At 37.3% G+C, this 15,624-nt stretch overlaps 1 protein-coding gene across 1 annotated transcript in view; it reads left to right on the top strand.

Annotated features, from left to right (window-relative positions):
- The first annotated feature begins 9,531 nt into the window (after nucleotides 1–9,531).
- The window catches only part of LOC149863615 (vitellogenin-1-like), a 53,683-nt gene continuing 47,590 nt past the window's right edge, over nucleotides 9,532–15,624 (top strand). The window contains exons 1-5 of the mRNA XM_090048504.1: nucleotides 9,532–9,571; nucleotides 9,915–9,935; nucleotides 10,159–10,310; nucleotides 12,833–13,084; nucleotides 15,212–15,373. Of these exons, the coding sequence (XP_089904630.1) occupies nucleotides 9,532–9,571; nucleotides 9,915–9,935; nucleotides 10,159–10,310; nucleotides 12,833–13,084; nucleotides 15,212–15,373 (627 nt within the window). The remainder of the gene's footprint in view (nucleotides 9,572–9,914; nucleotides 9,936–10,158; nucleotides 10,311–12,832; nucleotides 13,085–15,211; nucleotides 15,374–15,624) is intronic.

Below are 15,624 nucleotides of genomic sequence, written 5' to 3'. Positions count from 1 at the left end.
TCAGACATTGCCTAAGTATTGGTGCATTCACAACCATCATTCCCTTTTATCTTTCTATATATTTTCCATGGCGTTGGGCGAGTCAAAATTTATAGATGGAGTTGCTGATGTGTTTTCACATAGAGAATTTTTTTTTCACAGCAGTATGTCTCATAATTTATTTTTCATTGTTGTTACCAGACAGTAACAACTTTTGCACCTGAAAGATCAGACTTACCAGACTCCTCCACAGCTTCTTATAGCAATGTTGCTTTGTGGACTGGCTATTGGGAGATATTGAAAGGATGCAAGTTCAACACCTTCCAGCAAGATACTGAATTATACAGTATCAACTTCAGCATTCAACCTGAAATCAGAACTTCTCCTGATTCTAATGAGTTAGGCACTGCAATCCCTGCAAGCTACAAATCAGTCTCATGCATTGCTGAATTTTAAACAACCTATTGAAGTCTCTGAAGTAACAGCTTATGTCTTCAAAAGAAAACCTAATTATATTTACAATCTTTCTCTCACTATAGTTACTAATCAGTAACCAAACTTTCATTAGGACAACCTGGTCCTAATTGTCATCACTAGTAACAATCAGATGAAGGGGAAGGTAAAAAGGCTGAAGAAGCAGCATTTATATCAAGATGTTTGTATAACTTGCTAGTGTCAAGCAGCTTGTTTGTACCAGGTTGGATCATGGACAAATTGCATTTGTCCATGCATATGCTATGTAAACTAAAGAAATCAAGACCTAGTTCTACATAAGATAGGTGACAACTTCCTGTTTGCTTCCATTTTTGCTTTCTTACTTTCCATTTTTGCTTTAATGTCAATGGGCACATCTACACATGCAAATTAATGTGACACAATAAACTCCGGCACAGTTTGCTCCAGAGTTTATTGCTCTCAGGTGCCGTGTTTGCACATGCACCTGGGACCTCGACATGTTGAGCCAGGGCCTTGCAGGCCAAGCTGATAAGAGGCCCAGGGGGTTAGCCTGCCTGCCCAGGGCTGCTTCAACCCAGCTCAACGTTCTGTAGAGTGGCTGGTTGGGGCACAAAGGTCCTTCAGTGTGGAGCTAGCCAATAGGCAGCCCTCACACTGAAGCACTCTCATGCCCCCACCAGCCCTATCAGCATCTACACATGCATTGCAGCAGAGTAAATAATTCCACTATAGGATAGTACTTGTATCTGGCACTACTAACCTACAGCAGAATTAGTTACTTTACTCCAGCCTAACACCTCTGCATGTGTAGACCAATGACACTTTACTATGGAGTGAATTAGGCAACTCCACAGTCTGAAGTGTCTCATATAGATACACCCACTGTCTCCAAAAATTCTGGGAAAGACATTTTGAATCCTGAAACATGTAATAGGTATATTTGAGGGATGTTTAGGTTTTTACTATTTAACTTCTTTTGCCATTTGGAACTCCATGGTTACTATGTATGATTTGGGCAAAGTGAATTGGTATGCATCCTATTACAAAAAAATAATGAAACTACTTTTGTTACACTAACCAGCTTCTTCCTGCGTGGAAAATTAGAAACAGTGGGCTAGATATTCAACTGAAGTAAACTGGCGTAATCCTGCCAATTCAGAGGAGTTATGTCAATTTTCCCCAGTTTAAATTCTAGGGCATGAAAGCCTACAATACAGTAATTGTCAGAAATAAAGTTAAAGAGTAAAAGCAGTATAAACCTCATATGGCAGGACATCTTTCTGTTTATCTCTGTCCATTGCCTGCCATGTAGAGTCATACAGGTTGATGGTATTATCAAAATTTGATTTCTGGAATCAGTATTATTTGCACCTTGGTTCAGGAACTGGCACAGAACAATTCAGAATTTGCTTTCCTAGGTATTTGCCTATGTAGCCAAGAAAAGAATAATCCTGCTAGTACTTTTCCCAGAGAGGTAAAAAAGGAAATGAATTTAAATGTTACAGCATCTATGTACCAAAAACTGAGAAACTGGATAGTTGCTGAAATAAGGATCAGCCTTAAGGGGCTTCTAAAAATGTGCTGAAATATTTCATGTGTCAAGGCCAGATTTTGCCCTCCAGATTTTGGAGGAGTGTTTTATTCCTGGAAAAGTCCCATTAAAGTTAAAGAGACTTCTCAAAGAGTAAAACATAAGACTTACCATGTGCTTGATTTAGCTCCTGTTATAGCCAGTGGACACATTTACATGAGATGCTACATCCCTTGTAGCTCACTGCGATGGTGACATAGCGTTAGTGGGCACAAACTGTGGCACAGATGCTACTGCACAGTAGCAACGAGATGCTGCGCAGTAGCTGCTAAGAATAGCCATGCGGCATTGGGACTGTGCAGTAATGTAGCTTAAGCAAGTACTAAATGACTGCGCAGTAACAAATGTGCAGGTTAGTGCACGTGTGGATGTGCCCAGGGAAGAGTCCCCGCAACTCCAAAGATCAGGCTTTGAAAACAGGATTGGCAGAATTTGGCCTTAACCTTTGCATAGGCATAAATTAGGATGTGAGCTTGGTTTGCATACATCATACAGCATGGAGCAAAATGTACCATTCTGTCAATGTCAGATTTCATCTGCCCTACAGAAAAGGAAGACCTTTTTGGCAGAGCATTGGTCTATGCCATCTATTCTAATGGGCAAGAAGTAGACAGCCTTGGTAGGAGAGGAGAAAATTTAAAAAGCCAGGACACAATATAGGCATGAGCTATATAAAGCAAATCTGAATCTCACTACAAATTCACCTGGGGGATTGTTCAGGCCCATCTCTTATACTGAAAAACAGAACTAGATATATTCCTGATGATCCCACCTCCTGATAAATCAATGAGTTAATACCAAGAATAAATTTGTCTCGTATTATTTATGACTGGTAGAATTTTTGATATTGCTCAGTGTTGCAGGGAAAACTTTGAATCATGAACTAGCCATGAGCTGACAATTATAATTTAAAGACTTTTAGCACTATACAGCATATTACTATGGGTTTAAGCTTGCTTGGTTAATAATACGAATATCGTTTCTGCATTTCACACTTTGGACTGAAACTGTCTAAAACAGAGGAGGGAATAATAATTAATTTAAAATAAAGCAGAAATAGTTTTTTTCAATGCAACAAGTTTCTTCCAAATTAATTAAACATATGGTACAGTAAGTATTAATTAATTCATTTCTATGGTAGTGATCAGATTAATTTTAAAATTAAATTGTGTTCATCTGTGCTGTTGTCATCTTTTTATACGATTACATCCTGGAGTTTTTTAAATCAGAACAGTAGATCAAATGCTGGTAGGTGATTTTGTATTTTTTGAGGGTAAAGTCAATGTCTATTATTTGAATTGGCAGAAATATGTGTGCTGCTTTCTTCGGAGCTATAAACTGCTTATCTTATCTGGCCTCTGACCTGGTGTCACAGTGACCCAGCACTATGAAACGAAGGCATCATACTCTTATACGTTCTGCCCCTAAGCAAGATTATATTGAATTTGTAATGTAGTATCATAACCTCCTTTGGCTTTCAGTAATACAGGGAAGTTTTGTATTGTACAACAACTGGATAGTCCTGATTTGCTATTCTGTTACAATAGTTTTATAGTGAGATGAAATAGAGATTCAAGCCCAGGGCCTACAAAACAAGAAAAAAATGTAAAAGCCCTCTCTGAGAAACATTGTTCTGTGGAACAGGTGCAGTGGCTTCATTTAGAAAGCACCTAGTATATTTGGGATGGTGCTACAAAGAAAGAAACAATTTATTTGCAAAGTAGCATAAATCTACCCCAATTTATTTGCAAAGTAGCATAAATCTACCCCGGATAAACAAGTAATGAGCAAGTCTAAGTCCTTTCTCAGAAGACTTTAAAATCTTAGAGCCCCGCATGGGATTTACTGAAGAAGAAAGGGTGCACAGGGAATTCCTTTCTTCCTTACGCAGTTTTGCCAGGGGCACACAATTAATTGGTTCCTGTGCTGTCAAAGGATAAGAACAGAGTCACAGCCACACCTTCACAAAGATGGGTGCATTATGGAGGAGCATGTGCTCCCTTTTACAGTGGCTGATGGACTGTAGTCAGTGTGTGGGACTCACAGGGACTCCTGTGACAGCTTATAAAAGCAGCCATTCCGACATGCACCGAGTCCTCCTTTTTGCTTTACTGCTATGGCAGACAATAGCTCCCCAACCATCTCTGCACCTACCTACTGCAGGGGATGGTGAGAAAAGCTTAACACTTAATATACCCATGCAAAATATATAAGAATAAAACATTACACCAACATTTCTTTCCCTGAGGTGTGTATAATCCACAGTAATCAAAGCCAGTAATGCAAATATAAGTATTGCCCCTGTGTATATAAGAACATTATTTGGATTACATGCATTTAATATTCTACTTCCATAGTGACCATGTTATTACCAAAATGAATTAGGCAAAATTATATTTGCCTGGTATAGCTAAATTGCAATGTTACCCATGTCTCATTATCAATGCCACAGAGATTACCTGACCATGTAGTCTAAAGTAGAATGAAGGTGAACTTGTAGAAGGTATCTTCTAGTGTAAAAGAATTACATAACATCAATAGCTATGATGTTATTCAAATAAGCTGCCTGGCACTTACCAATATCCAAAGACTATCTGAAGGAAGAAAGGAAGGAAGAACTGTAGCCACATTGTAAGAGAACTGTAGCCACTGTAGTCATGCTGTTGATGAAGGTGATGGTAATGAATAATGAAGTTCAACAGCAGGCATAGTGATGGTGAGATTTGACATCACTAAAAAATAGCAAAACTGAAATGTGTCAAAACATCTATTTTCAAGTGGAAAAGATTAGGTTTTCAATTCTGTTCTCTCTCTCTCTCTCTTTCTCTCTCTCTCTCTCTCTCTCTTCTTCCCCCCACCTCCCTTGGTCTGTGGAAATGACCAGAGGTCTCAGAATCTTTGTCAAAATTGCTACATCTCCATTAAGCATTTTGGCTTCAGAATAGAATATTCTGATGGAAAAAGTCAACAAAATTCTATCACTCAGCTGTACCGAAAGCACTGCATGAGCGCCCCTTTTCATTGTCCATATTCCAAAAGAAAAAGGAAATAATAAATAACATTGCCACCAGTTGAACTGCGTAGACTCGTGGTCCAATCCTTGCTGCTTTAACTTCATTGGTATCACAACAGAATAAAAGTGGGGTCGCAATGGAGAAGCCGGCCCCTCTAGTGCATAGAATGGCATTCAGAACAGCAGAAGCATCTTTTAAAGCAAGCAAATATAGCAAAATCCTTCTGCAAATGCACTAGAATCAGCATCTGGCAGCTTGTCTCAGCCCAGAGTGTATGTTGGTTGACCAGAGGCAGCAGAAAGAATGCAAATGTTATCTGGGTGGCCACACAAAAATTGTGGCTACACAATACTTTTACAATTTCTCATCAGGCAAATGTTAGATATGCAATATATATTATTTACTTATGTAGTTTTAAATATTGCCGTATATTTACAAATTGGGCAAAACTGAAAGTTAAAATCACTTAGCTTAGCCATCTGATTCTATCCATTTCAACCTACTGCGGTTGCTTGGGAGCTGTTTTGCTAATCCCCACTTTGTCACTAGAAAGTGTTTTAGCAGGATGAAAACGCACCATAATTCAACAACATAAAAACAGAGCAAGGAGGGTGTGGGGCTATCAGCAGCAGTCCAATAATAGATAATGAGACTCTGTTACCCAAGCAGAATGTATTATGTAAAGACAATGACCATGTGGCAGAAATCGTTCTAATCAAGTTAATTATGCTTTATTCATGTTTCATTTATGGTGCAAGTACCCTGTAAATTCAGAGCATCTTAGCTCATTATATTGCCATGCAGCTTTCTAAGTACATGCCTCACTCATGCTTTCTGTAACTGTCTCCGCAACAGTCCATGTTACATGTGTTGCTGTGGGAATGGCACTAGAGTACTAGGAGCATTATGAACTTCTTTTCTTAAGAGTGCTCCCATGAGATTTCCTCTGCTATTTTAAAATTCTCTTTTTCTCTCTGCTTATATTTTAGCAATCCTTATACAGCCGGCAAAGAGGCTGTGACAAGAGGAACATTTCCATCTATCATGAAAGCAAGCACCAACAGGTTTGTTTGTGTGGATGTCTTTAACTGTATATATTGTGGGATATTATGATGGTGTTCATCTCCACACCATCTGAGTTCCTGAAAGTATTTAAGATATGTATGCTTTTAGAAAGCATGGCTCTTGGACATACTCTTTTTCATCTGATTTCCTAAATTGGTAGGTTATTTGTTTTTAAAGTCAGAGTTGGATGTCATTCTAACATGACTGCTTTGGAGAAATACTAGTTTAGGCTAACACTCAAAGTCTTTAGCAAACTTTAATTATGTCTTTCGTTTACCTGTTGAATGTATGTGTATTTATGTGTGGTGTGCCAGGCTGCCCTTTGACAATACCAAAGGGTGTAGTGAATTTTTTTGAATCTCTCCTCAACCCCAGGAAAAACAACTCACACGGGGGTGGAAGAGAATAGTGAAGGGGAAGGCAAGTGAGGGGAAGGGAAGAAATGAACCGTTGATGAACTCAACATCCCTACGGTTGTTGTCTCAGTTAAGTATCTAATATTTGGGTTCTTATACAAACTTACCACAAACTTTGACCCTTTCAGGTTTCACCTGCCATTAAGAGCAATGCAAATTTTTCATTATCAGATTAAAATGAAGCTATTTATGTTTTCATCTTTGTAATAAAGCCTTTTTAATATAAAAATAATTTTAGCACTATATTAAAATGTACGTGGCCATTCTCCATTATTCCAGTTTTGGGTTGAGTCTCTGTTCAGTTAATTACCTCACTTACATTGTTTCAACATTCTGTACTGTTGTACAGCCAAGCTGATTGGAAGAATAGTAGAAGCATGATAACAGAAGCAATAGAATTCCATATGTTATGACTCCAGATGTATTCTGTTGCCTCTCTCTATATCTGCTTTTTCATAGAATGCAAATAATATGACTCCAGGGAAATTTTTTCCTTTATAAGAAATGACCTTGTATTTTCTTAAATACTTCTTCCAAAAATGACAATTGCCTAAGATCCTACAAACAAAGAAGCATGAAGACCTACATATCATTTTGAAGAGACAACATCCAGGAAAACATAACATGCACTCGATGTTTCGGGTCAGATGTTGTTCTACCGTTTGAAATGGCATGGAACCAATTGCCAAAGTATGACTCTATCATGACAATTCATTAATTTATCCTCCATATTTTAAAAAATATTTATAGTTTGAATAGATGAAGATATTTTGTTTTTGTCCACTAGAACATTACGATTGCATACAATAAGCATATCCAGATACACACACACACACACACACACACACACACACACACACACATATATATCTCTAGATACCAGTGAAGGAAAACAGTGGTAGAAAACATATGATGAGGGCACTACTGTTTGTATATCTTTATTACTGCTTACCCTGGAAGTTCTAAACAATGTTTAAATCAAACTTTCCTTCCATAAAACAAAAGCTATACACACACACACACATACACACATGCACACACACACACACACACACAGAGACTATCTAAATTATATAAAATCAGAATATCCAGACACAGAGAGAGAGATTAGATAGATAGATAGATATCCATCTTGAGATCTATATACTGATTATGTAGATATATTAGATGTTGATATAGAAATATAGATATATGTATGTGTGTGTCTGAATTTTCTTATTCTGTCATCTAGATGATATATATATGTGTATGTATGTACGTATGTATATATGTGTGTATACATATGTATATATACGTGTGTGTGTATCTTTTGTTTTATGGAGGGCAAGTGTGATCTAAACATTGCTTAGAACTTCCAGGGTAAGCAGTAATAAAGATATACAAACAGTAGTGCCCTCATCATATGTTTTTGCCACTGTTTTCCTTCATTGATCATCTATTCAACTGCAGTAGTGAGGCAGTAGTTGCTGCTCCATCTCTGGACCTCAATGCCATCTACCAAGTAAATGACATAGCTGCTGCTAGGCAGAACAATACACAGATGATTGTTCACTACACATTTGCATCAGGTTATTCTGCATAGTTGACTGCTCCATGTACTCCACAGAAAAAAAACTTCATCTCAGGTGCACTGGCACAGCAATAAGCTTCATTATTCCTGCAGCCGGGCGGCACTACTCCAGGTAAATGGAGTAATAAGGTATAAAGAAGGCTTTTTGATGGGGACCACAGTAAATCATTTCTCAGGATCAGAACTGAGGGCCTGAGACCTGTAGCTCTGGTTTTATTCTTCTTATTTCTAGTGAATTAGAGGCCTTTCTCCTATGGATGCCATTTACCTGTCTGCATGAGCACTTTACTAGCAAGCAGTTTTTACTTTTTGCATCCTTAAATGAATATTAGATGCCTTTTGCATTCTTCCCTCAACAACCTTGCAGCCAAAATGTATAAATGAAATCTTTTATTTGCTATGTAATTTATATATATCATTTGCCCAGAGACAAAGTTGTATTCTAAACTGATGTAAACTATTTCAAAATGTACATAGCTGAACTTTATTTTTGGAGAAATGTGGTTTATATTGTGACCTTTTTCTAAAGGAAAAACGGTGTGCAGTCATTGTTACAATGGGCTAGGCATCACAAGGTTCTAGAAGATGAATTGGGAGGTGGTGGGTAAAATTTTCAAAATGGCCTTAATGATTTAGTGGCCAAAATCCCTTTGGAAATCAATGGTATATGGCCTAACTCACTTAGGTGCTTCTGAAAATTTACCCAGTTCCTTTTCTCGAAGTCTCCTCTTAGGAATTACACAGAATATACAGAGGAGTTGCTTTGGACTCACATCATTGTGACTTAGCAACAGAATCCAAGATATTACTAAGGTTTCTCGTCTGGATTCCTGGGCTAAGGCCCTATTCATGCAAAAGAGGATCGTGCTAAGGGACCCAGGCAAGAACTGTTGGGATTAGTGTGGTTCAGTTTGCTGGACTGACGTGTAAACCAACTTACAGACCTCTCAGTGACTGGGAAATTAAATCATGCACACATTCCTCTCTAAAACACAGACCTTCCACTAAGAACCAACGTTCGAATCAAAAAGCTTGTGGCTGAGATTGTCACCTGGTGTTAATCACCAGAATTTGCTGATGTCAAAGGAATAATGCTGAGGTGAATTGGCTATAAAGCTGGCCCGTGTTTTTTAAAGTAACTCAAATATGTGTCATTAGTTGATGAATTATTGTATGGAGAACTGGGGAAAGAAAGAAAAGTAAAAACAAGAAATTTCATAAATTGGTTTTATTAAATCATAGACAATATAGATTTGGTCATAATTATCCAATAGTCCAGTGTTCTCAGCATTCCCATCCCAAGAAATGTTTGTTTTTGGTTGATCAATAATGATTCTAAGACATGCTTAGCCACCGAACTGACGTGCCAAAAAAATCACATGGTACTGTATGCCTCTATAAAAGAGGACCCAACACATTTACTTTTACCTTAGCCTCACAATGAGGGGCTTAATAATAGCTCTGACTTTAGGCCTTGTCGGTAAGTATTTTACCTATCTGGATAAGTTTACAGTAGTTTCTTTCATTAATATGGCTTCAGAGTCTAATTGTTGTCCTCTGTAAGTATAACCATCTCAAGTTAGATAAAAGGAAAGAGATAATGATAGCAAATTCCCCATTGTCTAGGAGAAGGTATGGAAATCTTAGATACCTTCTTAAGTTAAAATATAAAACTAAGTTTAAAATTTAAATTAGAATTAACTGGAAAGCACTATGCAATGTGTATTTTACAGTTAAGGTATAACTTGGGACTGTGAAGTACAGTTTATTTTTCTTTTCTTGTTCTTGATGTTTTAATTTCACTCTTGCTTTTTCTCTTTCAGGGAGTCAGTCTCTTAATTATCGTAAGTAATTTTCCTATCAGCTAATGTAGATGTAATGACTGCAACTCAAAATAGAATCTGAAATGTATATGGATGTGTAATTTTATTTTACAACTGCTAATTTTCTTCAGAAGTAATACCAAATTGATCTTTGTTATTTGGAATTGTTCATAAAATGTAATAGGTGTACTTGAACGTGTTCATAGGCTCTCTCTAATATTTGTTGGGCATTGTTGCTTTACAGAACCTGTTTTCAGTGAACGAAAAGTTTATAGATATGATTATGAAAGTGTACTTCTCAGTGGACTCCAAGAGAAAGGACTTGCGAGATCTGGAATAAGAATAAAAAGTAAAGTGGAAATTAGTGGCATTGGGCCAAAACTTTCTCTTATTAGGGTAAGAAAATGTATCCAATTTGGAAACTAAAATTACCTTCCTACATTACTTTTTCAAGCTTTGGGGAAATAATTAAGTTTCATCATATGTTTTGCTTACTCAGGCAGAATGTAACTAACACTATTATTTTTTATGCAGTGCCCTAAATTCTATTTGCACTTTGCCAGGTAATTCTCAGCTCAAGCCAACCTTGGGGTTGAAGGATTTCTTCTGCTTTGTGGCCAGGGAGACAATAGAATGTAATTTCAAATGCACAATAATTTAGAATTGGATCAATTCGATTGTTCCCAAACTGTATAACCTAAGATTATTTAATCAACCGATTTTATAACCAGAAAACAAAATGCAGTACACATACTACAATAGCCAGATGTCATTCAATATTTGGCATAATTAATTTCTCCTAGCTATTTCTTTAGCTGCAGGGACACAAATGACATTTTATGCTGCACTGAGATTGCATTCCTTTGCTACATGCTGACATTAAAATTTCTGAGTAATTACTAAGATTTCTGATTATATGGAAACCATTTTTGCCTTCAATGTAAGCCTGTATGCACTTCTAATGAATGTATTGGAATATACCTCTCTATCACTGCAGACTCCACTTAATTTTATGTGTGTGGAAGAAAACTGATCTCTTTAAAAGCTTTCACTTAGCAAATTGAAAATTATGGATAGAGAAGATTAATCGCTGTGTCCTAATAAGTTTCTAAAAAGTACAATAGCTCTACAACCAGAAGTAGCCAAGTACTATTACGTATTATAAGAGAAAATGAAAATTTAGTTCAGCATTTTTTTCCACGCAACAAGCTTCCTGAAATTTCAGGAAAAAAAATCCACCCTATATTGTGATGAAGGCAAGCTCTGTCCAGGTTTCTTTGCAAAACAGAAATAGGGCGCATCTACACCTGGGCATATGGTGCCTTTGGTACTGCGCTGTCATTTATTCTGTGCTGTGCTGGCTGCACACGGTTATTTTTAGCCACTACATCAAGGCAGCGCATTGCTACGGTGACGTAACGGCACCGTCACAGTTTTTACCAATGGACCCTATGGTGCTGTAGTGCATTGCTACAAAGCCATAGCATCTTGTGCAGATGTTCCCATAGAAGAAAAGAAAGATCCACTCAAGAGTTAGCAATAGCATCTCACTCATGTAGCCTGTAAGAGAACCAAGATCAAGTCTCTGCTTTTCCATTCTTCCACAAAGAGGGCGATTATTACTGTCATAGGACTGGTCAATCTCTCTTGCCACAGTTTTATCCAGAAAATTTATCCTGGACCTAAGAAACTTTTTTCCAAAGAAAGTTTAATCAAAACTGAAATATTCTTGAAAAAGATAAGGAAAAAGTAGAGGTTTAGAATATTGCAGTTAGTGACCAAAAAAAAAAAAAGAAAATTAAAAATGTCTCTTTACATATGTAGTGAGGCGTTCATTTTGATTGTAGGAAAAGTTTACTTTTTCTCCCATGACAATTACATGATATGGTTTGGGGAGAAGGAATAAATGAAGGAATTAATCTTTAACCTTAAAGCTGCTGCTTCAGATCTGGTTTAAGTCAAAATTAGTGAATTCAGTGTTTTCATCATCACTAAACAATACAAATACCATTTCTTTTGGCACTGTCATCACAGACAATGCATTGAATGGATCCTGGAGACTGAGCTAACACTGCCCTAAAATAACCACATAGATTTGGTAGAAGCACACTTGAATGACAGTGTTGAAAGCTTCTACTGACACAGCCCACTCTGGAGACTACAGTCACCAGGGTTGTCAATGACTTCCATTAAAAAAAACAAGGAAAAGGGTCTTTAAAAAAATGAAGTCCAATGGCTACCCAACCACACACAACAAGGAAAAGAGCTGGTCAAGATCCCTAAGCTTATAGCAGTACTGATGCTGAGCTTTCTCTCCTGGTACCACCAGGAGTTTGGACAGCCCCTGGGTGAGACTAGAATGTGAAGTAGGGAACAGAGTTTCTTACATCCCCATACTAATTATGTTTTTATGGTTCACCTAGCAACCATGTTGTTATTAGCTTCAAACTTCAGCTCTGTTGTGTGACCCCAATGGCAGAGATCACAGAGTGCATGCCAAGAGTTAATACTGCCCCTGAGATCTGCAGTTTTGAGGGAATATTCCTGCTTTGTGCAGCTGTTCTTTGGCATATTTCTAGGTGCAAGCCACCTTGGATAAAAAAAACAGTCTAGTCTATGTGGAAACATCCTGTTTAGCTACTTTTTACTTCTGCACATCCCTATCATGGCTTCTGTAAAGTATTGCTCCATTCTCTCAAATGCTTCTTTCTCTCAATCTTTCTCTCTGTCTCTCTTATATACATACATGCCTATAAGTACTAACAATGTTAATGATAAAGTTAAACCTTCATTAAAAAGTGGTGCCCAATAAAGAGACAGGCATACTTATTTACATAGTTTAGTTACATGCATTCAAAAAAAGTTAATGAAACATTATTTAAGTGAACATAGTCCCACCTTTCTCCCTTATTTCATAGATTCATTCATTGGAAGCAGCAGAGTACAATGGTGTCTGGCCCAGAGATACATTCACTCGGTCATCTAAACTGACCCAGGCTCTTTCTGGACAAGTGAGCTTCCCCATCAAATTTGAATACAGCAATGGCCATGTTGGGAATCTTCTGGCTCCAGATGCCATCTCAGAGGATGGTCTTAATATTTACAGAGGTATTCTAAATGTGCTGGAACTCACCATGAAGAAGACACAGATCACATATAACTTACAGGAGGTGAGCACTTTGCTTTTTGCTTTGTTTGGAGTGTAATTTAATTAAGCATGCACTTCTGGCTCTTTCAGTGCATTTATTTGAATTCAGTATTGATAGAATATTTAATAATAAGTGACGTCTAGACTTGGAGGTAAGTTGTTTAGCTATTCTTTCTGCACCTTCAGTAATGGTGCAGTATCTAAATGGTTCCATGAAATGGATAGATTTTTAATCTACTTGATCAGCTGATTTCAGTAATGCATTTGTGATATTGTAACCTACAGAAACCAGGTTTTTGGCTCCAGCAAAAGGAAATGACTCTGAAAGCTGAGCCCACATAAAATCTGACTAATACATTAAAATAAGATTAAATTCTCAGCATATTAGTAAGACTACAGCTAGAAATAACAGCAATTTGACTTTTCTAAAACATCATATATGCATTAATCCCTTTTAACCCCTTTTAGGGGGAGTACAATATTATGTTGTGATATTATAATGGCATTGACAGCTGCAGTTGACATTCTGTTGGAATTTCCACTATTGTCCAGGGTTTGATACTTTAGTCATGTTAAATCACCTGACATTACAATCCACCACACAAATTGAAATGTATATAATTTTGCAAAAAATATATTTACATTAATTAGTCTGGTCTTGGTGAAGAGATCAGTAAAAAGCTTGACATCATTGTGATTTCACATTATTTTTATTGCAACTCCAAACCAAAAGCACTTTAATTTAGACAATTGAATATTTAATATGATTAGGGTTAAGTCTGGAAAGGAGCTTCAGAATCTAGTACTTTCCCAGTAGTTGTCCCATGTGAGACACCCTCTTAAGACACTGTGGCTGAAGTATATGCAGTACCTAGTTTCTTCTCCTCATCTTGTTTTTAATTCAGTTGCTTCTCCTTCAGAGCTCTATTGTTGAGCTGTACATGTAAATTTAACTCTTTTAATTTTCTTTGACCTTTGGCATCTTTACCTGACAGTCTCAAAGTATTTTACAAACGACTGCCAGGATTAGTTTCAAAACACAGACCTGTGGGAAAACGAAGCATGACCTTGAGTGTTTACACTCTGCAGACCGCAGTGAAGTCAATAAGAGTTTGGGCTGTATGAGCACTGCAGAAGCAGGCATTGCACAACGTGCCAGACGTGACTTAATGGGAGTTCTTTCTAAGTGACAACTGCTGGGTGAGGGTTTACACAGTGAAATAAAGTTTTAATTATACAATGGTTGTGCATACCTCATCTTGCTTTAATCTAACTAGCACCTGTAAGAATAGCAGTGAGGACATGGTAGCATGGGGTAGAAACCAAAGTATAAGTTTTCCAGGACCCCTGGCTATGTACAAGTCCAAATGGAGCAACTCTACAATATCCCCTATATCCCTCACTGAAGAGAAAAAGACAGGAAAATAACTCTTCTTCCAAATGCATTTATGTACCATCCTTTATCACAATTAGATGTTCTAATCACAGACTAAAGAGAACTAATATCCCTTATAAGTATAGAAGCTTTAAATATTATTAAAAGACTTCAATTAAAGCTGTAATGCAAGAAAATCCACAGTTGAAACTCCTCAGGTCTTAAGTGATTTTTAATTATTGCTTCTCGTATTGTATGTCAAGATCATTTGCTATTGCAGTCTCTAATGGAAGAATGTGTGAGCTATAGGTTAGGTATGATGGGAATTTTAAGAGCCAAATATCTACCACAGTTCTGAAACTCCTTACTTTTAAAGTTTAACCCTTACTGATCAAATTATTTCAAATTATTCATAATCCTGGATAATGTCTCATAGTCAATAGGTTCTGACTGGAAATTTCTACAGACCTCCCACTGGGCCAAAATATTGTTTCACTGAAGTCCATGGGCATTCAGTCAGAGCTTTCAATGGGACCTAAATTCAGGCCTTTGAAAAATATAAATGGTGGGGGAAGCATGAAATAAAGATGATCAGCTCTTTACCGCCTGATTATACTGTAATAAAAAAATAGTAAATACTTCTGAAAGGAATCTGGGTATATGCAGCTGATGCAGCCGATAAAACTAGTATACACAAGCCCACGCTAGGTGTTCAGCAATCCTGCTGAAAGATAAGCATTCTCTGAAAGCTGTTCAATTCTCATTTTTTGGCAGGCTGGAATTTCAGGAGTCTGTAACACTACCTATGTGATTCAAGAAAATAAGCGGGCAAAGCAAGTCTATGTGACCAAATCCAAGGACCTAAACAGCTGCAATGAAAAAGCTCAAATGACTACTGGTTCTGCATACACGTATCCATGCAAGACCTGCAAAGAAGTAAGATAGATTTATGTGTAAACAAGTAGTGGGACTACACAGACATTGATTTTGCATTGGTGGTTCCTGACTTAAACCCCAATGAGTACAGGAGATCCAGGGTGGTTATAACTATATTTGTTCTCTATGTGTAATTCATATATATATATTTAACACAAGGCCTCTGTATCAGCCAAGTCCCCTTCGTAATTTTTTAAGGTAAGGGTGCGTGCACCTTATACTAGCTGCTCAGAGAGAAATTTTGGTCTTGT

The sequence above is a fragment of the Crocodylus siamensis genome, chromosome 5 (assembly GCF_052110815.1).
Source record: "Crocodylus siamensis isolate JL-2025a chromosome 5, ASM5211081v1, whole genome shotgun sequence".
Taxonomy (NCBI): domain Eukaryota; kingdom Metazoa; phylum Chordata; order Crocodylia; family Crocodylidae; genus Crocodylus; species Crocodylus siamensis.
This window is presented reverse-complemented; position numbering and strand designations above follow the sequence as displayed.